Source organism: Hydra vulgaris, chromosome 04 (assembly GCF_038396675.1).
Source record: "Hydra vulgaris chromosome 04, alternate assembly HydraT2T_AEP".
Lineage (NCBI taxonomy): Eukaryota > Metazoa > Cnidaria > Hydrozoa > Anthoathecata > Hydridae > Hydra > Hydra vulgaris.
The window spans coordinates 22,063,779-22,086,798 of NC_088923.1; the positions used below are offsets into that span (position 1 = coordinate 22,063,779).

General features: G+C 25.8%; 1 protein-coding gene across 4 annotated transcripts in view; it reads left to right on the forward strand.

Annotated features, from left to right (window-relative positions):
- The window catches only part of LOC105847418 (uncharacterized), a 41,480-nt gene extending 20,145 nt beyond the window's left edge, over window positions 1–21,335 (forward strand). For 2 of the 4 annotated variants that reach the window (XM_065795802.1, XM_065795804.1), the window contains 6 exons: window positions 1,047–1,184; window positions 2,486–2,944; window positions 6,593–7,084; window positions 9,269–9,562; window positions 20,630–20,803; window positions 20,891–21,335. In XM_065795802.1, the coding sequence (XP_065651874.1) occupies window positions 1,047–1,184; window positions 2,486–2,944; window positions 6,593–7,084; window positions 9,269–9,562; window positions 20,630–20,803; window positions 20,891–20,895 (1,562 nt within the window). In that variant the 3' untranslated portion in view covers window positions 20,896–21,335. The remainder of the gene's footprint in view (window positions 1–1,046; window positions 1,185–2,485; window positions 2,945–6,592; window positions 7,085–9,268; window positions 9,563–20,629; window positions 20,804–20,890) is intronic. The other 2 variants (XM_065795803.1, XM_065795805.1) reach the window with 2 other exon arrangements.
- Window positions 21,336–23,020: the final 1,685 nt, after the last annotated feature.

Below are 23,020 nucleotides of genomic sequence, written 5' to 3' on the forward strand. Positions count from 1 at the left end.
ACCTCGAAAAGTCTTTTTTGTAGGTTTAGTTTATCATTTTCAGCTCTTTAGTTGAAAATGTTTAAATTTTCAAATTTATTGCATAATCATAAAAGATAAATCTATTTCTTATGACTATGCTTATAGCCAAACTTCTTTATAGCCTTGGTCAAGTTGTCAAAATATTATACGTAAAAATACAAAATTTTAAAAATTCTCATGTTTCACCTATTCGGACAGTGTTATCATAAACTAAACGTGTTGAAGTTGCTAACATAACTTCAGCTCGTTTAGTTTATGATAATACTGTCTGAATGTTTTTAAATCTGGTTAAAAATACTACTGCACAAAATAAAGTTTTAATAAGTTCCAAGTCGAAAAAATCTTCTTCAAGAATGTGTGTTCTCCCTCCAGCTAGTCAGAATGTTATCTTTTTAATATAGAAATATAAAATGAGTTGATCATCCAGAGTTTTTAGGGATGAAATAGTCCCTAAAGTACTAGAGCAGACTATATGAAGTTACAATTATGATGTAAAAAACTATCATTTTTTATATAACTCAAAATGAAATCCTGAAGAGATTTAAATTACTAGCAGAAAAAACGCTCTTTAAGAATGTTTGTTCTCCTTTTAGTTAGTCTGCAGTCTCTCTCTAGCTAATTACACCTCCTTGTTTTCACTAAATGTGCAAACCTTGATAACTTTAGTTTTTAAGAAAATGTTTCAAATCTCCCCAAACAAGAGTGAAAAATGCTTAAAAATAAATATTTTTTGCTTAACATCAGTTTTACAAATTTAGATTTATTACGTTTTTGTTTCACTCTTCAACTCTATTTGTACTTATTAATAGCGCGTCTAAATAGATTTAAAGTTTCTATTGCAGTCTTTAAAATGAAGCATTAAGTGCAGTCTTTAGAAGTAAATAAATATTTTAAAGAGATTCATTAATCGTACAAATCTAAATTCTAAAATAAGAGATAATATTCATATTTTAATGCTACAATTAAACTATAAAAAATCTTTCGTAAGTGAGTAGCAAAAAACAATGTATTATATGTATTTTTAGCTGCAGGAATAGCAAAGAGTTGTCAAGAACATTACGATAATGGTTTTACTAAAACAGGCATATTTCAAATAAGTCCCAAAGATTTGGTATTTGAAACTTTATGCGAAATGGAAAAATTTGAACACCAAAACCCTCAAGGTAGTATTATTTTAAGAAAACAAAATAAAGTGCAATGTTAGTATTAGTAAAGATAACCAGTTTTGTTTCAAACAAATAAATTAATGTTTAACCAATAAATTTATAAACCAATAAATAAGTGCCTATGTGATATATATATATATATAAAGTATATATATAAAATATATATATAAAGTATATATATATATATATATATATATATATATATATATGTATATATATTTATATATATATATATGTGTATATATATTATACATATGTATATATATATATATATATATATATATATATATATATATATATATATATATATATATATATATATATATATCTATATATATATATATATATATATATATATATATATATATATATATATATATATATATATATATATATATATATATATATATATATATATATCTATATATATATATGTATATATATATATATATATATATATATATATATATATATATGTATATATATATGTATATATTTATATATATATATATGTGTATATATATTATACATATGTATATATCTATATATCTATATATATATATATATATATATATATATATATATATATATATATATATATATATATATATATATATATATATCTAATTAGTAAAAAACACTTATCTAACTTTTATCTAAGATAAGTGTTTTTTACTAATTAATTATTGCTCTGTTCTTTAAGAACATTGAGCACTCTATTTGTAAAATACACTAACATAATTTACATATATATATATATCTATATATATATCTATATATATATATATATATATATATATATATATATATATATATATATATATATATATATATATATATATATATATATATATATATATATATATCTATATATATATCTATATATATATATATATATATATATATATATATATATATATATATATATATATATATATATATATATATATATATATATATATATATATATATATATATATATATATATATATATATATATATATAAGCTTTGTATAAATACACAGCTGTAGATTTTATATGAAAGGCCTTCTGTGTTAGAGAAAAGTTAAAATATTTGTTAAAATTTGTCTCATAAATATATTTTACTCATCTTAGTTTGAATAGTTTTTCTTTTATTACCTGGAACTTTTACTCATATATATATATATATATTTATATATTTATATATATATATATATATATATATATATATATATATATATATATTATATATATATATATATATATATATATATATATATATATAATATGTGATTTTTTTCCAAATTTTTATATAGTTATAGTGTTGAACGAAAACAAAAAGATTGCTACAATAAATAATTTGCAAAAAGAGTATTCAGTGTATTTTAAATTCAAACCTATATCAAACGAAGGTTTTGCAAATGTCATTCATTTTACCACTGGAGTAGACATATGTTTCTATGGATGTAGAATTCCTTCTGTATTTATTGAATCTACAGGAGAATTGTATATTTCTTCTGCAATAAATGACAATTATGATTATGTTGTGCGCACATCGAAAATACCACTTAATCAGTGGTCAAGTATACAAATTTCACAGACTCAAAGTAGTGGCAGTTATATATATACAGTTTATTTAAATGGACAAACTATTACAAGTGTTTTTAATTTAAAACCGCAAATATTTCCAAATGTCAATGTGTATGCAACAGATCCGTGGTGGAATGGAGCTGTTGGTTTTATTAAAGATCTCAAAATTTTAAATGGAAATGACAGTAAGCATATTTTTATTTTAATTTTTTGTTTAAAAAAATAGTTAGCAGTGATAAGCTGTCACTGCAATTTTAAAATCCAGCAAGTGGAGTTGAACCCACTGAGATAGCACTGTTAACATTGAAGTTGCTCAAAAAAACAAACACAGAAGCTTATAAACATTTTTAAAGTTAGATTTGAATAATTCAGCATCATCATTGATCTTGCTAAGTATCTTGATATCTGCATAAAACTTAAAGTTTCAGTTAAAGTTTTCTGTCAAGTCACTGATGAATATTATAAATTATTTAGTTACCAATAGTTACAAATCCTTGTAAGTTTAATTGCTAATCCTGGCGGCATGTTGCTTATTATTTCTCTCTACTCAGAAACTTTTTCACCATAGAAACTTTTTCATCTCTTTCCACTCGAAAACTATTTTTTTTTGTTTGACTCAATGTCTTCTATCTTTAGGAAAAAGCTAAAGCCTTGTTTAGCAGCTTACTAATGGTGCTATACTCTTTTAATTTTTGGATCAGATAAGGTATCATGTTGCAATTTACTTCCATTTTTGAAAAGAAGAGTGACATAAGTAAATCCCTATTGAAATATCATTGAATAAATATAATTATTTTATAAGTAATTGTAATTAATAAATATATAATTGCTTAATTACTGTAATTACTCAAAATAAAAGTTATAGGTAAAGTTAGTTCATCTGAACAGTTATAAAGAAAACATAGTCATATGTTATAGGGATTTGCTTAAGTTACTTCTCTTTTTGAAAATAGAAGTAAATTGCAAATCCTAAAATTCAATTAAACTAATCAATAAGAATTGAAAAGCAATCATGAATCACGATTGCTTTTTAAGTCACACAATATCACACCTTCCCAATTATTTTTTTTCTTTTCTGATTTATCTTTTTTTTTACCATTCTTAAAAGTAATGTTTTTGTCTATATTTTTTATTAGGGGTCATAAAGTACATAACGCTAAATTTATCTTTTGAACAGAAGTATGATCAATTGCTCTCTTGTGCGGAGATTTTTATTTAACATAAAGGGCTTTTGAATTTTACTGAATGGATAAAGTATATTGCAGTAAATTTATACATAAACTAAATCGAAATAACGAGTTGCAGTAACTTATAGTTACTCTATTAAATTTACTTAATATACTAAAAACTCGCAAAAGTCAACCATACAGTGGTGGCCAAAAGTCTTGGAACAAAACATTTAACGACCAAAAAAATTTATTTTTGATCTAAAGTATAAATTTTGAAAGTTTGATGCTTTTGTTTTTACATAGCAATATGTTTATAGTTACATATTTGTATATTGCGCAATTTATTATTGTTTTTTATTATTCATAAGCAATTTATCAGCTATATTATGCCAGAACTTTCACCTAAAAAAAGAGGAATTATTGCTGCATTATATGAACAAGGTTTAGTTCAAAGAGAAATATCTGAAAAGCTTGGTTGTTCATTATCAACTGTAAGTAGAACTTTAAAAAGACATAAAAAGGAGCCCCAATTAAATTTTACTTCAAAGATGAGATCAGGCAGGCCCAGAGCAACCACCTCAAGAACTGACAAACTTATTGGCCGGATCAGCCATGCAAATCCACTGCTACCTGCACACGAGATTTCAAAAGAAATTTTTATTGAGAAAAAAGTAAGTGACCGAACAGTTAGAAGAAGGCTTTTGGTTGATTTCAAAATGAAGGCATGCAAGCCAGCAAAAAAACCTTTTTTATCATTAAAAAACCTAAAAGATCGAAAAACATTTTGTCAGCGCTACAAAAATTGGACTGGAGAAAATTGGTCTAAAGTTCTTTTTTCTGATGAAATATGTATTAAACAATTTAATGTTACAAACAACTTTGTAAGAAGACCAAAAAACTGTAGATATATGCCAAAATATACAGTTAGCAGTGTCAAGGCTCCTGTGTCTTGTATGGTTTGGGGTGCTATTTCTGCCAAAGGACGTGGGCCATTATGGATAATGCCCAAGAATACCACAATAAACAGCAAAGTCTATTTGGATGTTATGAAGGAGATCTTGAACTGCACTTATTTCCAACAGGATGGTGCATCATGCCACACAGCCAAAATTGTAAAGAAGTGGTTTGCTGATGAAGGAATTCAAACCCTTGAAAATTGGCCTGGGTCATCACCAGATCTTAATGTTATTGAAAATTGTTGGCATATTATGAAAGTAAAAGTTGCTGCCAAAAAGCCTAGATCCTATAATGATTTAGTTGAAGCAATCAAATCAGTGTGGATCAATGAAATTACATCAGACTATTGTACAAAACTTGTTAACAGCATGCCAAAACGTATCCAAATGGTAATTGCCGATAACTATGCTTCCATTAAATATTGAACTTTTATCATGTATGTGCATGTACCTATCATCTTTAAAATTGTTATAAACACTTATTTTATTGAAAAAAATAAAAAAATTTACTAATAAATTGTTTTTCACACAAATATATTGATTTCATAACATAAAATATGATGTTCCAGGACTTTTGGCCACCACTGTACATTGCGAGGTTTGGGATCCCTTTACAAATGAATAATTTTTTTTTTTTGTTAATTCACCTCCCCAAGTCCGAGAAGGTCACTACGATGAGGAGGCTACTTAATTATGGTTATAACCCTCTCTCAACTCTATAACTCCGAAACTCAAACCTTGATGAACAAGGCCGCTGCGTGGAGAAACAAGTTGAGCATTACCGCATATATTTATATAATACTTTTTTTAATTTTTTTTTTTTAATTAATAATAATTATATAATAAATATAGTTATATAATACAAAAAGTTATACATAAAAGTATATTCATGCATTACATGGACATTTTCTTTTTGGGACAATATATACTTGTTACTTTAAAACTATAGAAATATATTTTACAAACAGATAGCAATTTGTATTTTCGCCTACCTCTTTAAAAAATAAAAAATAAAATATAGGAAAATTATTATTTTTAATGTCAACTTTAAACTGTTTTTTTTTCTATTTAAGTTTATTTTAATTTCTTTTTTTGTTAGTTGTGCTTTCTTTAATTTTGATACTTTTTTACGCAACACTTAATATAAAAAAAGTTTCAAACAGTTGTGACCAAGTTGTCTAAAATAAAATATTCATGCATGGACAATTAAAACAAAACGCGCACACGTTTCCTGAGAAGGCTTGCAATATTGATGAAAACTATACAAAACCAAATTTCTGGATAGAAGCTTAGCTTTTCAAATAATGTAACAATTTTTCAAGTTTTTTGATGCCTATACAAGAAGTCCTTGGGGAGTATATATTTATAATAGCATTAAAAAAAAAACTGCCTAAGTACCTGAAAAAAAAAGACTCATAACTAATAAATAAATAATTTTTATATATAAGATTTAAACAAAAAAATTTAAATTTAAATTTTTTTTGTCAGATCTTTTCAATTGAAGTTTTTTTTAACACAATTAGTTTTAATATTTGCTTGTTCATTTTGAGGTAAAATATTGTAATATGAGGTAAATTATTTATGATGTGTTTCTTTATTTGTTATTTACAATTATGTTATTAATTGCATGTAAATTAATTGAAAATTTTATATTTAAATCAAGAGCAAGAAATACATTTTTTTTCTAATTTGTTGGAAATTGTTTTAGCGGTGGATTTGTTAAATGTAGACGGACATATGTTAATCCGTGATAACTTGATTACATCTATACCATTACTTGAAAAAGAGTACTCGATTTCTTTTAAATTAAAACCAGAGACTTTTTCCCAAGTTTGGACAAATGTCATTCACTTGACCACTGGAGATAATTATGGAAAATATGGATCCAGAATCCCTGCTATTTTTGGTAATCCGAGTACCTTAGGTTCATTACAAATTGCTTCTGCAGTTAATGGAAATTCTAACTATAACTTTATAACCCAACCACTGCCACTGAATGAGTGGTCAAGCATTAAAATATCGCAAAAACAACTCAATGAAACTTATATGTACACTGTGTATTTAAATGAATTAATGATTTGTAACATTAAAAACATAATGCCGCAATCTTTTTCTAATGTCTTGGTGTATGCTGCAAATCCATGGTCTACTGCACAAGATGGATTTATCAAAGATTTTAAAATTACAAATGGAAATAATAGTGAGAGTTTTTTTGATAAATATTTTAAATATTATTCTGTTGAAAGTTCAATCATAATTTTTTATTTCAAAATAAATTTTTTTTAACCAATTACTAATTTCTAAAAACAATTACTAATGATTCAAAGAATGAAAGTAATTGAAAAATATTAAATATTAAAAGTGCATAAAAAGTGAATAGCATTTTATAAATTTTCAGAAACAAAATTGAGGTAATAAAAAACACTGGTAGAATTAGAACTTTAAATAAAGTTAAAGTTACAAAGTTTTTTCTACAGCATTTCTGGTCTTATTTCTAGTTTTTTGTACGATTTTATTTGTATTTTGTATTGTCTACCATTTTATATTATTATTTTGCTCAAAAATCTTCTTAATTAGAAATAACACTGTAATGATTATTGATGCACTCTTTTTGACATTTCTACTTAAAATGGAAATGTTTGATCGGATGAAATGTATAGAGTATATCAAACATAAGTAAACTAAATTGGATTTGCAAACTTAGTCTAAAAGACCACTATTTTATAGTAATTATTCTTAATAATTCCAAAAATTTTATACAATTTTTTAAATGTTATCTTTGCTTTCTTCTATTTTAACTGTTGCTGGAACATTCATATATCAAAAAAAAAATTTGGTATGGTTTTTAAATACAGATTTTGATTTTTATAGCGTGGTCATATAACTGACCACGCTATAATAATCAGCCCTTACTACCTTACTACCAGCCGGCCTAAGAACCATAAAACTGAATTTTAGAGCTTTTTCATTCTATTATTAGGAAATAATAAAATGAATCATAAAAAAACAAGCAAAATAAAAATTGAGTCAAGAAAATCCAGCGTTCAACATCCTAAACTGGAAACAATGTATTATAAGCATATATACGTTTTTGGGTACCTTGGTTTTTGGGGTGCATTCCCCTGTACTGTGTTATTCTTGCTGTATATGTAATTAAGTAGGCTGTTTATGTAATTAGATTAACCAAAGTAGCTAATGTTGTTCATGCGATTGATAATGGTGATGCAAGGTGGTGCATATATATATATATATATATTGTGCACACACATATATATATTGTGCACACACACACACACACACACACACATATATATATATATATATATATATATATATATATATATATATATATATATATATATATATATATATATATTGTTTATTTGACAATTCTTTCTTTTTATAAATGTTACTTGAAATGAAAATCTTATTAAAGGTACATATATATTCTGGCCTAAATATACAGTTTTGTAAAATTCAACTTAAATAAAATAATTTCTTTGAAATATTTAATCTTCTTATATTAATGTATTAAAATCAATACTTATTTCAAAATAAAACTTGATGAGTACCTTTGATGAGTTCCTTAATGAGTACCTTTTTTTGCTTGCTTTTCTACTTTCACATTTCATGTACACGCTTTAATTATTTCTAAACATTTATTTTGTTTTAATTAAGTGCTTTTTCAATTTTTTTTTTAGTTAAGAATTCATTTCTTTTTTTAGTTTATTTTTTTAGTAATTTTCATCCGTTAGTCAAGTTTAGTTTTTTTTTGTGCATTTTTGAAATGTTCTCACAACATCTTTAATGCTGTGGTCAAGTTGTGGTAACTAAATATTTTATACATGGTCAGATATAGAGTGCGATCCCAGCTGCTTTCTGACCAAGCCTGCATTACATATGGTATGAACTTTAGTTCATGTAATGCTTTAGTTAGAGAAAGAAAATGCTTGATATTTTTTATATTAAGGAAACAACATAAAAAGGGAATATTTATCATCACCATCATAAAGCTTGATGATGGTTATGATGATGATGATGATGATGATGATGATGATGATGATGATGATAATTGATGATGAAGATGATGATATTGATGATGATTATGATGATGATTATGATCATGATGATCATGTGGATCATGATAATTTTTATATATAAATATACATCTATATATATAAAATATAACATGAATTTTGAATAAAAAAAGTATATTTTTGGATGTATCAATGTTATGCAGCCCCAGTCACAAACAAAGCGCCACCTATTTTTTATCAAATCTGGCCCCAGTCTCAGTTAAATTTTAATGCCAGTCACTTACTAACTACTACTACCTTTTATAGTTAAAAGTATAAAAGTATAGAAGAGTTTCTTTTTTTTTAAGTTGTGCAACTTCATAAAGATGCATGGATTCCAATAATGACACGATTTTCAAGTTGGGAACCAACATTTTGGGATAAGACGTTTAAGGCTTATGAAGATGGTTTTGGTTTAATTAATCAACAATGGATTGGTTTAAAAAAACTGAATCAACTTACAAGCACTTTTTTTACAGATATGAGAGTTGAATACTTTATAAGTAAAGATATAAAATTAAGTACAATGTATTATAACGTCATTGTTGGCTCAAGTAATGACAATTATGTGTTAAATTACGACAGATATGATCCTAAAGGCTGTGAGTATATTTTTTTTACCTTTTTACATCTGTATGTATGTTATTAAAATCTCTAGAATGTTAATATTCACATTACTCCTAGCTTAATACGCGAGAGAGGATGTTTACTAAATATGAATGGCTTTTATTACACTAATGTGAATATTAATTCACATTGGTGTAATAAAAGTCATTCATATTTAGATTGCACTTGCCCAAACTCCTAGTCAATCTATGCACCAAATCCACTACAGATGGCTATTTTAGTAAGCTCGTCAATGTTGCTTTATACCAGGCTATATATATATATATATATAAATATACATATATATATATATATATATATATATATATATATATATATATATATATATATATATATATATATATATATATATATATGCATATATATATATATATATATGTATATACGTATGTATATATATCTACAGGGTGACCACAAAGTATCCGCACAGATAAAGAGCTTAATAAAAAGCATGTAGAAAGTATTTGGAACACAAATTTTATTTTAAAACATTTATTGAACTATAACAATTATGATTCAAAGATTGAATTCGAATTTTCCTCCATCAGCAAAATAACAGGCCTGTAGGCGTCTCGGGAATGCTTCGACGGTGGCGAGCAAGTAGGCAGGGTCCAGAGAATCCCAAGCTTTCAGTAGTGATTTTTTTAAACTTTCAATATTTTTATGCGGCTTTTGGCATGCCTTTCCTTCTAGGACGCTCCAGACTGAGAAATCCATCGGGTTAAGATCGGGGCTCGATGGCGGCCATTGAGAAAAGTTGATAAAATCAGGAAAAGTTGCCGCACAAAGGAGAAACGCGCACCATTCTAAAAAAACCAATTGAACATAGTTTACAAAGTATATAAAGTAAAGTATATAAAGTTTATGACATAATATTAACCAAAAACAACAAATAAAAAAGAAAATTCATAAGTGCTTTTATGCTTATATTTTCACAAGATGAAACCGTCTCGTGTGCGGATACTTTGTGGTCACCCTGTATATATCTATATGTATATATGTGTATATGTATATATGTATATATGTATATATGTATATATGTATATATGTATATATGTATATATATATATATATATATATATATATATATATATATATATATATATATATATATATATATATATACATTTATATATATATATATATATGTATATAAAAGATTTCAGCTCGCCTGAATCCAAGAAGTTTTGTAAATAGCACATTTTAGCAGGAAGACTTCTACTCAAGGGCCATCACGAAGAAAATCACGGAAAGAGTCCCAGTCAGCTTTAAGGTAATCGTAAGAGGTACGATGATGAGGGGATTCTCATGATAATGAAGGATGAGTTAATAATTTTAGAGATATCAAAACCGTGTTCAGAAGCACTTAAAGGTAAATATGGAAAAACTGAGCATTGACTAGGATCAGTAACAAGACATAAGTCAAGTAGAGAAGGTAAATGATTTGGGTTGTCTGAAAAGCGAGTTAAAAAGTTGACTATTTGCTTTAGAGATTTAGAAAGGCAAAAGTTGTAAAAGCCTTAACACCTGCAGCGTCACTGACACTAGAGTGAAGCCATTCATGGTGATGAGCATTTAAGTCACCAACACAACAATATTGGCTGAAGGATAAAGAGAGAGGGCTTGGTCAATTTGATCAGAAATAACATTGAAAAGTGAGTGCAGTCTTGAGATAAAGGAGATAAAGAACAAAGAGAAAGGTGATTGAGTGAAATGGTGCTAAACAAAAGCACATAAACTAATAGTCTGTGGATTCAACTCTAGTCTACCAATAAATGGGTGAATTCTTACAAATGTAAATGCCCAGGCCAAGCATGTGACTATTGGAGTCTTTATGAATTAAAGGAAGATAACCATCAACACTAAGATCACAAAATGAGACTGCCGAACTTAGTCTCATAAATAGCAAGTAGGTCAGGTGAACTTTGCAAGAGATAAGACTCAATAGAAAAAAAGTTACTTCAAAGATCACAAATATTAGTGAATGATAGATTTAGAGAACTTGGTGATGATGATGGTTTTTTTGTTTTATAGTTTTTGGTACTTTTGTCATTTTTGAATTTATTAAAGAACTTGACTCAAAGATATTACTCAGTACACTATTTAATAGTCCAAGCAATTGCCTCATTACTTTTAATAAACCCTAAGCCGTAATAAAAGGGCTCCAAATGTGGCCTTGGCAATGCACACCAATAGCACAAACAGGGACACCATCCATGCACAACATTGCATTGTTACTACTCTGATATTTTATGGCTGTTGATGGAATCTGTTTCTCTGAGAGCTACCACAGAGTTTGGGAAACCTTACTACCAGCCGGCCTAAGAACCATAAAACTGAATTTTAGAGCTGTACCCTCATTAGGAAATAATAGAATGAATCATAAAAAAACAAGCAAAATAAATATTGATTCAAGAAGATCCAGCGTTCAACATCCTAAACTGAAAACAATGTATTATAATACATCTACGCCAGCTTAATAGATGAACAAGGGGTGCGAGGTTGATCAACACATAGAATCTGTTTACCCATTATTTATGTATTATAACTATTTAATTTATAATAAATATCATTTTTTTAATTTCAAAAAAGAAATGAGTTAATGAATAGAACATACATTTACAAAAATATTCTTTTTGAATTAAAATTACCGAATTAAAAATACATTGTGAAAAATATTTTTTAGCCGAAGATGTCAACAATTAAGATGGCTGCCAGTCACATGTCTAAAGAACTGTAAAAAGATTATTTTATAAGAATAACTAAGGAGCCTCAGAGAAAATATAATTTTTAGAAATTCAAAAAAAATTAAAGTTAACTGATATAATAAATCTTAAACATTAACAGACTGAATGTTGCAATTTGATAAATTGCACAATATCACCAATATTTCAAGCTGTAGGGGCCACCACTAAATATTGTCCAGTTGCAATGATATTTTGCATATTTTATTTTTTCCATAGTTGGTACAGACTAGAAAGGTGCCAAAAGATGATTTCAAAATTTTTATTTTTAAGGGCCACCTTAATATATATATATATATATATATATATATATATATATATATATATATATATATATATATATATATATATATATATATATATATATATATATATATATATGTATATATATATATATATATATATATATATTTCTTATTTCTTATTTATATAATTCTTGTTCCCCTTGGAGGTTCGAATAACCGGGAGTTTACTGTATATATATATATGTATATATATATATATATATATATATATATATATATATATTTCTTATTTCTTATTTCTTATTTATATAATTCTTGTTCCCCTTGGAGGTTCGAATAACCGGGAGTTTACTGTATATATATATATATGTATATATATATATATATATATATATATATATATATATATATATATATATATATATATATATATATATATATATATATATATATATATATATATATATATATACACAGTAAACTCCCGGTTATTCAAACCTCCAAGAGGAACAAGAATTTACTTTGAATAACCGAAAGTTCGAATAACTGAAAATCTTCTTTAAAGTGACCAAATTCAAATTACTATTAAATTTTAACAGTAGTAAAAAGTAAAAAAAGAAGAAAAACTTAGGAATAAGATGCCGTTTAAGTCTTTACCTTCTAAAAAAACAATCTAAAATAAAGAAATAAAATATTTACAATTTTTAGAAAAATTTTCTAAATCTTTAAGAGCAAGATATTTTTCTTTAATTCTCAGAACTGTTTTCTTTTGTTTAGGTGCCATTTTGAAACTTCTACCGCATACTTTCTTCGATTTACATGTCTTCAATTTTTTAATTATATTTTAATATTATTTTGTTTATAATATTTTGATAACGTTTAGTAACGTTACATTTTGAAATGCAATGGAATGGTATCTTCAAACAAAGAAAAACTTCAAATAACTGACAGGGTTTTCGTTGAGGGGAGTAAAAAATTGTTTCGAATAACTGCGTGTTCGAATAACTGATGGGTATTTGCATGGGCTTGTTAAGGAAAATTCGCAGAGAATTAAAATTTCTTCAAATAAGCGGGAAATTTGAATAAGTGCTAGTTCCAAAAAACGCTTGTAATGATTGTAGGTATTGATAACGTTTTTAATGAACGAATGATTGTAACTTTAAATGAATGAGTTTGCTATTATAATTGCGTAAATTGCTTCTGAACATAATCTTCTATAGTAACAGGCTTTGACATCTTGTAAAACATCACAAAAACTGAGGATCAATTAAACTTTTATTCCTTCTATTGATATAATTTTATATATCGTAAGGTCTAATGATAGTCAATGTTTTCAATATAAATCCTTATTAAAGACATAAATATAAAAATTTAGCTAAATATTGTTTAAAGATGATTATATTTTTCATATTTCAAATTACATCAATAATATCAATGTAATATTAAATAATATTAATAACAAACAGAAACATAAAAATGTATATAACTATATATTAGAAATATATCTGTATTTTTTAAAAGTACAACTTTTTTTTTGTGCTTACAGAACATTACTAAAAAAAGATATTTATGAAAATCAATAATAACAGAAGGAATTTTAAATCCACCACTGACTATCAATACCATTAATAGGAATGTAAAGTTGTAATAACAACTTGGTATTTTAAGTATGAATTTTTTCAATTACAGATTTATTATTTATAAAGTAAGTACCTCCAGATCCCTGTCAAAGCTAATAAAAGTTTATTTAAGTGGATCTGTTAAAAACTATAAATAAAAAATATTTTGCTTTATTACCCAACAATGTTTCTACTAGATCAATTGAGCCATAGCATGTATGTGCTAGTGCATTACTGGTATCTTGTGTAAGCTGTTTTACTTGCTTACCTGTAGGTTTATAAAGTTTAAAATTTCATCTCTTAGCAGTTGTTAAAAGTTTTTAAATAGATAAAGATATAACTAGATAAAGATATTTTAAATAGCTCCTTCAAATGCTTTATATTCAATCTCTGGATGTGTTTTAATGGCTACTGTTTCTTCTCTAAAAACACACAAACAAAACTTTACAGACTGTCTCTCTATTGGATTTGGATAAACTATTTAGCTGTAAGTTTATAATGTTTAAAAAGATTATTGCACTCATTATTGTTTCGTATAGATTTTAGGAGATGCAAGTAATCAATTAATAAGTATCAGTGATGAACCCAGAGTTTATTTGGGAATACAGGTTTTTTTTTGGCAACTTTGGGGGGGGGGGGGGCAGGCAATGTTTTTAAGATACCCCTACCATTGCTACTTCTCCTTCCTTGTTAAAACTGGTGCTGCAAAAAGTTTTTCAAAAATCACTTTGTTTGTGTTTAACTTGTTTATTTTTTTCTGAAGAAAAGGATTTGATTTAAAATTGCGTCTCGTTGTAAAAGGCATTTCTTTGAATACATTAATTTAAAAACTATTTATGATTTTGTTAAACATTCAAGTTGTAAATACTACTTAAAGGTTTGTTAATATTTAATCATTTTTTTGTAAATATTTATTGAAAATTATTATAAATATTTAAAAATATTTTATAACTATATTTCAGTAGTTTTTATTTTAGTAGTTATTAAAATTTCAAAGTATTTATACAATATTTAATATTTACAAATCGTGTAGTATTTGCAAAATTAACATTATAGTAATATAAAGTCTTGTATTCCAATAGTTATTGTCTATATGTAATATAATATACTATATATATATAATAATTGAATACAAAACATAAGCATTTAATATTTATATTCAGTTTTGTAATAAGTTTTAATTTCTTTTTTTAAATCTAATGTTTGGTTAGTAACCGAATGACAGTTTTAAGCGTTAAACGAGGTACGGCATTTAATTACTTTTTAATTCATTTTCCTAAAGAAAAACTGAGCTAGCTATAAATATAGAGAAAATTTTCTACTGCAATTGAAACAGAAACTTTTTTGTTATTTTTCATAAAAATGAAACAAAAACAAAAAAGGAAGAATAATAAATATTTTTTGGAGCTTTTTTTTGGGCACCCATATGGCTCATTGGTATTAAAACGGATATGGGTTTGTCCCTGAACATATACCCGACATTGTTAATCGTGGCTTACTATCAACTGTTTTGAACAAGTCAAAAAATCATTCATATATACCATTACCATCTGTAATTATTACCAGTGTCTAACTGTTACCAAAATTATTTATTGTATCAACAGTTTGTTGACATTGAGCAAATTAAAATTCAGAAGAAAAATTTGCAACAAGTTGAGCTTTCCATGCAACAAGTTGAGCTCTTCATATCAATTCTGGACCTCCAAAATGACATTTAATCATAAATGATAAAACTGTTGTAGCTAACTTTTCAGGGTAGTTTACTGCATGATCAAACAACTCCTTGGTAAATTTGACATTACCCTTATCAATTAAAAGTATGGAAGTTCTTCTCAATTGGTCTAAATTCATAAAAAAAATATTTTATAAAATTTAGGTTCTCCATTAGGCTGATTTTTGAGGTCAAATTTGTTAAAGTAGGTAAACCTGGCAACTAGAAGTTGATACACAAGCAATCATATAAGCTTCTTCACATAGCAAAATACACATATATTCTACATATAATATCTAGAGTATATAAAACTTCACCTATATAACTTCATCACATTAAGGTGCTGGAATAGAATATTTGACTGAAGCAAGCTATCTTTTTTCCTCAAAAATCTAACTGCTTCAAATAAAGCTGATTTTATTTTTATTAATTTTATTTTATTTGTAGATATAAAATATTATAAAATGTGCCATTATGGTTAGCTACAAATAAATAATGATTGAATATTTCTAAACAAAAACTAAGCGGAACATCAAGTTTGTACATTTTTGATTGTATTTGTAAATTTTTTTTTATTAAACTAAAAAGCAATAACATTGTTGTTATTACTGAACATAGATTGAATGTCGTCAAATAAAAGTTCATCATCTTTTAGAAAGACATTTAACTCATCTGGTAAATATTTTGAAAACAGCATGAAGTTACAGTTTTTCTAGCTTTTCTTGCTGGTGTTGCTTAACAACTAAGCGGAATACTTTTAAAAACAGGTGGGTTGAAAGGTTGTTGCTTCCCATGTTTGGTTTCAAAAGGTGCATCATCCAATGCAGTCGACATATTGCTGTATAGTCTGAAATTATAAAGTCTGTTCTTGCTCCATCTTTTTCTCTCCTTTGGATTCTTCATGAATTGATATTTTTGTTGCAGTTAAACTTGCAAAGAGGCGCACAACATTTAAAAGCATCTTAAACTAAAAAAGTAAAATGAGTTTTTGTTAGTTTGATAATATTCTTGTATTTAAATTTTACATCTTATAGTTGTGCTATCTAATTTATATTCCAATTTAATTTAAAAAAACCCAAACTTTTATCTAAAGTTAAAAGATAAAAATCAGTTTATAAAAGACAATTATCAGTTTGCCTTCAGTAAAAAAAGTTTATTGTGCAATGTCAAGGCCTATTATTTTAGTAGACAGCAGTCTACTTTATTCAGAAGCACATCTAAAAAAGATTTAAAAAAAAAAATGTAAAGTTTTTTACAATAAAAATATATCGTAGTAAATATATTATTTTCTCTTTTATATATTTATGTTACAAGTATAAAATAGAAAACAAGATCTATTTAGCAATAATTTATATAAGCTTATATTTTCATAATATATTATATTTTATATTTTCATAATATATTTTCATAAATCTTTTTAAATGGTTTTCACGTTTCTCTAATAACTTAAAATAGCTTTGACAACATTTTAAACAAGTTAACTTTTTTAAATAACTAATGTTTTAGATAAACTCAAACATCAAATAAAGACTATCTTTTAAAAAGATATTTTTTCAGAAAAATTTTTTACTTAAATGTATTTAGACTTTTTTGTTTTTATAAACAATTTCATGACTTCATTTGTATATTTTAATAATACAATTTTTATCATTGAGTAAATTGTATTAAAAATTTTAAATGTAAATCTAAACCAAATTTGTGTTTTAAAACATCAAGTAAATTTGTCATGACATCAAATGTGAATGACGATAACAAAAATGGTTTAAACTGATAACTTGTGTAAAAACAGATTGCTCACGCAATTGTTTTTTCCTGCTATCTTTGCAAAATTTTTGATTTTTGAAGGTCGTCATTTGATCTCTGGTGCATTTTGATGAGTACATAGAGAAAACTATATACACTTATTTAAAGTTTTGTTTACTACCTCCTCCAGTCTATTGACATTTTTAGACTTATTTTACATAATGCTAACTTAGTTTGCACATTTATTTTAATTAATTTTTGCAATGACACAAAAATTTTAGGAAACACCCTCGTTTTATTGTTCCATCAGTATATTTTGTAATTTTATTTATAGAAATAGTTATAGAAAATCTAACAATTTCGTTTCTTTCATTTGTTGTATTTTTTATTAAAAAGTAAAATTAAAAGTCTCGCTTAAATAGTGTCACAAGTAAAATAGTGCACAACATTTGAATCACAAATAAATAGTGTACAACATTTGAATCACAAGTATAAACTCATAAACATAATCAATCAGTTTTAATATTATACAACATTATTCAACATTAATCAATTGTTTTTTAGTACAAACTGAATGTTTTGCTCTATGCTCTGCTATTGACTATCTTGCTTCAACCCTTCATTAGCGCACACTTTTGAATAGTCTTGAATATGTTTTGAAGTGCATTTTCGGCAGGATCATTTGCTACATGTAGTTTATAAACCCAGTCCTTAAATCTTCTGTAGGAGCTATATTTTCCTCATTTCTTACAACTAACTTGACACCACTCAAGATTCTTCTTCTTGTCAACTATGGAGAAAATAACTGTTTTCTGTTTATGGTGTCAAGGATTTGCTTTATCATGCCAATGCATGCTTGGGCAATATCAGGTCTTTTAATTTTATTATTTTCCATATCTCTGTAATCGCTTGTAAATCCATCTTAAGAGCCGTACAATGCAAAAGAAGTTTTTAAAAACCAAAAAGTATAAAATACACCAAAAAACTCAGCAAAAACAGTAAAATGTGACATATCCTTTGCAGAAAAAAGATTTGAATCAAGCTGTAGACCAAGAAGACAAAGTACAAGATTATAAATTTATTTAGCAAATATCTTGCATGATCGAAGGCACCAGGTATTTTATAATGAAATCCCGTGACAAATCTGCCTCAGTATACAACTGTTAACTGGCAAAGGTATTTATAGTCACCTCTGGGAGATATGCTTTTCTTTAAAGTTTCACTGCAAAACTGTAAGACTTTACCAGCCTAAAAAAAGTATTTATTCAATTATTTGTGAGAAATTATTTGTGTGTTGATGAAAAATATGTTTTATTAACGTTTTATATTTCCTTTCCTTATAATAGGTCTCGACAGTCTTAACAGAGTAAAATCTCTAAAATATTTTTATCTCACCTTATTTTCAATAAATGTTCCGTGGTTACCTTTCCAGTAAACTTGTTCGTATTCTCAAAATTTAATTTTTTGCAAACATTTTATCCCAATTATTGTGTAATGTTTTGGATTGTCTATAATGTTTTGAATTTGTAACTTTGCCTGTCACTTTTTCTTTTTTTTTAGCTCAGAGTTCTACAACATGGTGTCTACATGTTTTATCGAGTTAGTGGTTTGGCTCTCCATTTATCAATAATTAAAACTGCTCCATTAATCCGTCCAGTATTACTTACAGCTGTATCAAACGATTCATTATCAACTGCTTTGAAAAAATTCCATTCATTTAAAACCTTTTTATTGCAGCAGCCTGGGTTATTCCACACCCATCAGAAATTCCAATTACTCCAATAAACTGGGGCTCGTTTAGATCTGGTGAGCTTACAATTAATGCCAACCTTTCTAAATTTTTGCCATGATTAAGAACATCTGTAATTTTTTTTTATTGTCTATGTGAAGAGTCAGAAATAAGTGTTTAGCTTTTGAGATTCCTTTATTTTAATTCCTTCATTCATTAAGACCATTTTGTTATGCATTCTTGAAGTTGTTTCTGATAATGAAAACTTATTCAAATCTCCATTGCCTGCATTAATGGCACTTGCAATTATAGCTACCTGACTTGTTGAAGAAATATTGTATCTTTTTGCAACAATGGATGCTGATTGAATATAATATCTTTAGGCAAAGAAGCCGATACAAAATCATCATTTTTTTTACCTTTTTGAATAACATTCTTTAAAGTCTTTATCTAACTCGTCTGAGTTAGACAAATTCAGAATCAGAATATTTTTCAACACTTGATAAGAAAATGTTGTCAGGCAATAGTTATCCTATCATTTTTTGGAAATTGATTGGTTTTTGCAATCCTTCGTTATATAAACTGTTTTTATACAGACGACCGTATGTTTTATGGTCATCCAAAAACATATAGTCTTCTTCTCTGGTTGAGAGTGATTTAGTCTTATTTTTCATTATTATACAATTAACACCTGAAGAAGAAATGTCGAAAAAGATTAGCCATTTATTTCCTAAATTCTATGCCATTTTTCATACTATTTTTGTTTGCTTGTAATCTGCTTCTGCAATTTCCAATGTCAGTATGTTATTGCTATAGGAAATTACAAGAAAAGTCTAAAAATGTCAATAGACTGGAGGAGGTAGGAAACAAAATGTTAAATAAAAGTGTATATAATTTTCACTATGTTCTCATCAAAATAAACCAGAAATCAAATGACAACCTTCAAAAATTGCGGAAATGGCGGGGCAAATGTATATATATATATATATATATATTATATATATATATATATATATATATATATATATATATATATATATATATATATATATATATATATATATAAAGAATATATAAAAACAGAAAAAGAGTTTATTATGTCTTTTTTGGGTTAAGTGATTATTATGTCTTACTCTATTGGTTTAAGATTCTATCAGTTATAATTAGTTATGATATTCAGTAATTAATAACATTTACTAATGATTGCATTTTGTAAATGATCTTATTTAGTAACTGATCATTTACTTTTAGTAATTGAACCTGATCAGCTAAATGCAAATGGAAAAAAATTTCTAGAATGCAGTATATGGTGGACAGACATATGTGATAAAACTATATTTCCTACTTCAACTAACTACATATTTTTTGGATCTTATCGACAATGGGTTTCTATTCAATTTTTATTACGTACAAAGAAATATAGAGGTAAAAAATAATTTTATAGAACATCTATGATTGCAACTGTATTTGTATGTAATGAGCTTCAATTAAATTCTTAATTTTTTTTCTTAGCATAAAATCTAAATTTTTTGGAAACTCCTTTCTAATAATGGCGTTTGGTGTTGTTTTTTTGATGGTATTCAATGGTATTCAATATGGTTTTGATTATATTGGATGATATACAAACTTATTTCCAATTTTACGCTATAGAAAATTACAAACACGAGTTAGATATGTACCTTAACGACCAAATTCATCAGGTTTCTTAATTCACAGGTGAATTTTATTCAGCACCGATATCCGTATCTTAACTGTTGCAGATAAACTCCCTAATAATAATCTTTTTCAATTGAGCATACATTGAATGAAATGTCAGTGTGACTATGCTGAAAATCATCGTTGCGAAACAATAAATCAGTTTTTTTTTTATTAATATTTAAAAGCGCTATTATTTGAATTCGAATAAACTAAATATGACAGTATTTATATTTAAAAATAATATCACATTGTGTTGTTACTTTTTTAATTATATTTTAAAGTTTTTTATTTATTTTAAACAGTAACACTTTAACAGTTTTATATATATATATATATATATATATATATTATATATATATATATATATATATATATATATATACATATATATATACATATATATATACATATATATATACATATATATATACATATATATATACATATATATATACATATATATATACATATATATATACATATATATATACATATATATATACATATATTATATATATATATATATATATATATATATATATATATATATATATATATATATATATATATATATATATATATATATATATATATATATATATATATATATATATATATATATATATATGTATATAAACAGCACATACTCATTTGTGTTTTAGAAAAGTTGATGTATATAATTATACGAGAAGAAAAATAAAAATTACTTTAATCTAAAATTATCAAATTTTTTTCTTTAATAAAAAATGTCAATGGCCGCACAGTGGAACAAAGGTTGGCCAAAAATTGAAATATTGGAAAAAAGGTTACACTATAGATGATAAAGTCCAAAAAATATTAGTCACGTATGATTAGTAGTTCCAAATGAAACCAAATGAAGAATGGTATATATATAGTTTGAAAATTAATCAAACCCACTTTTCAATGACAATAAAAATACTTTTCATAAGTCTTATAAAATTTTGAAAGTTAACCATTTTGTACAAAACGTTGTCGAAAAAACATTAAAAAACCAACTTTTATGGAGTTGATAATAGATAAGATTTAAGACTTTTTATTAAGATTAAAAATACTCTTAGACGGTGCTTAAAACTTCTAAATTTTGGCACCAACCATCAACTGTAAAATTTTAATATAATACGGCTGATAAATAAAAAATATATATAGCTGACTTTTACTGCTGGGTATCAACCTTTAGGCAACATCAATCAGTTGTATTTTTTGTGGAAAAAATGTTGCTTATATTATAATTGACATCATGCAAAATCTATATATATAAAAAAAATATTTACATATACAAGTATCACATCAGCAATATTAGGAAATTATGCAAGCAGTTTGTAATTTATTAAGAAAGCGATTCTAGAGCGTAACGAAAAACATTTGACGTTTGAAAAAAATTACGTCATTATAATGAACTTGACTCTGTTATATCTTGTTTTTATAATTAATTTAACTTAGAGCCTGGAGATTTTTTGCATCAATTAACTTGACTTAAGCTCTTTCCAACCATTTATAGAATGTAAGTTTTTTATGGCTTCAATTATATATTACTCATGTCAACAGACCACTATTAACTAAAAAACTTGCCGCGGCAATGATTTTTTTAAACGAAGCTTTTCAAGGTATGGATTCCTTAATACCAAAACACATCTTGTTTCTACGATACTTTCCATATATATTAAAAAAAGAACAAGGAATCTAATGAAGTTATATATAAATGTTTTATTAACATTTATATATAATTTATTAGTTCTCAGCGTTTAAGAACTTTAAAGTTAATTTATAAAAAAAAACTGTTTTTTCCACTTTCCACAGAGTCCATATGGAAATTGCAATTACAGCCTTTCCTCAATTCAAAACAAGTAATTCAAATTCATCATTTATTTGTGTTTCCTTGAAGATTTGGTAATTTGTATATAGAAATGAAATATATAATGCTTT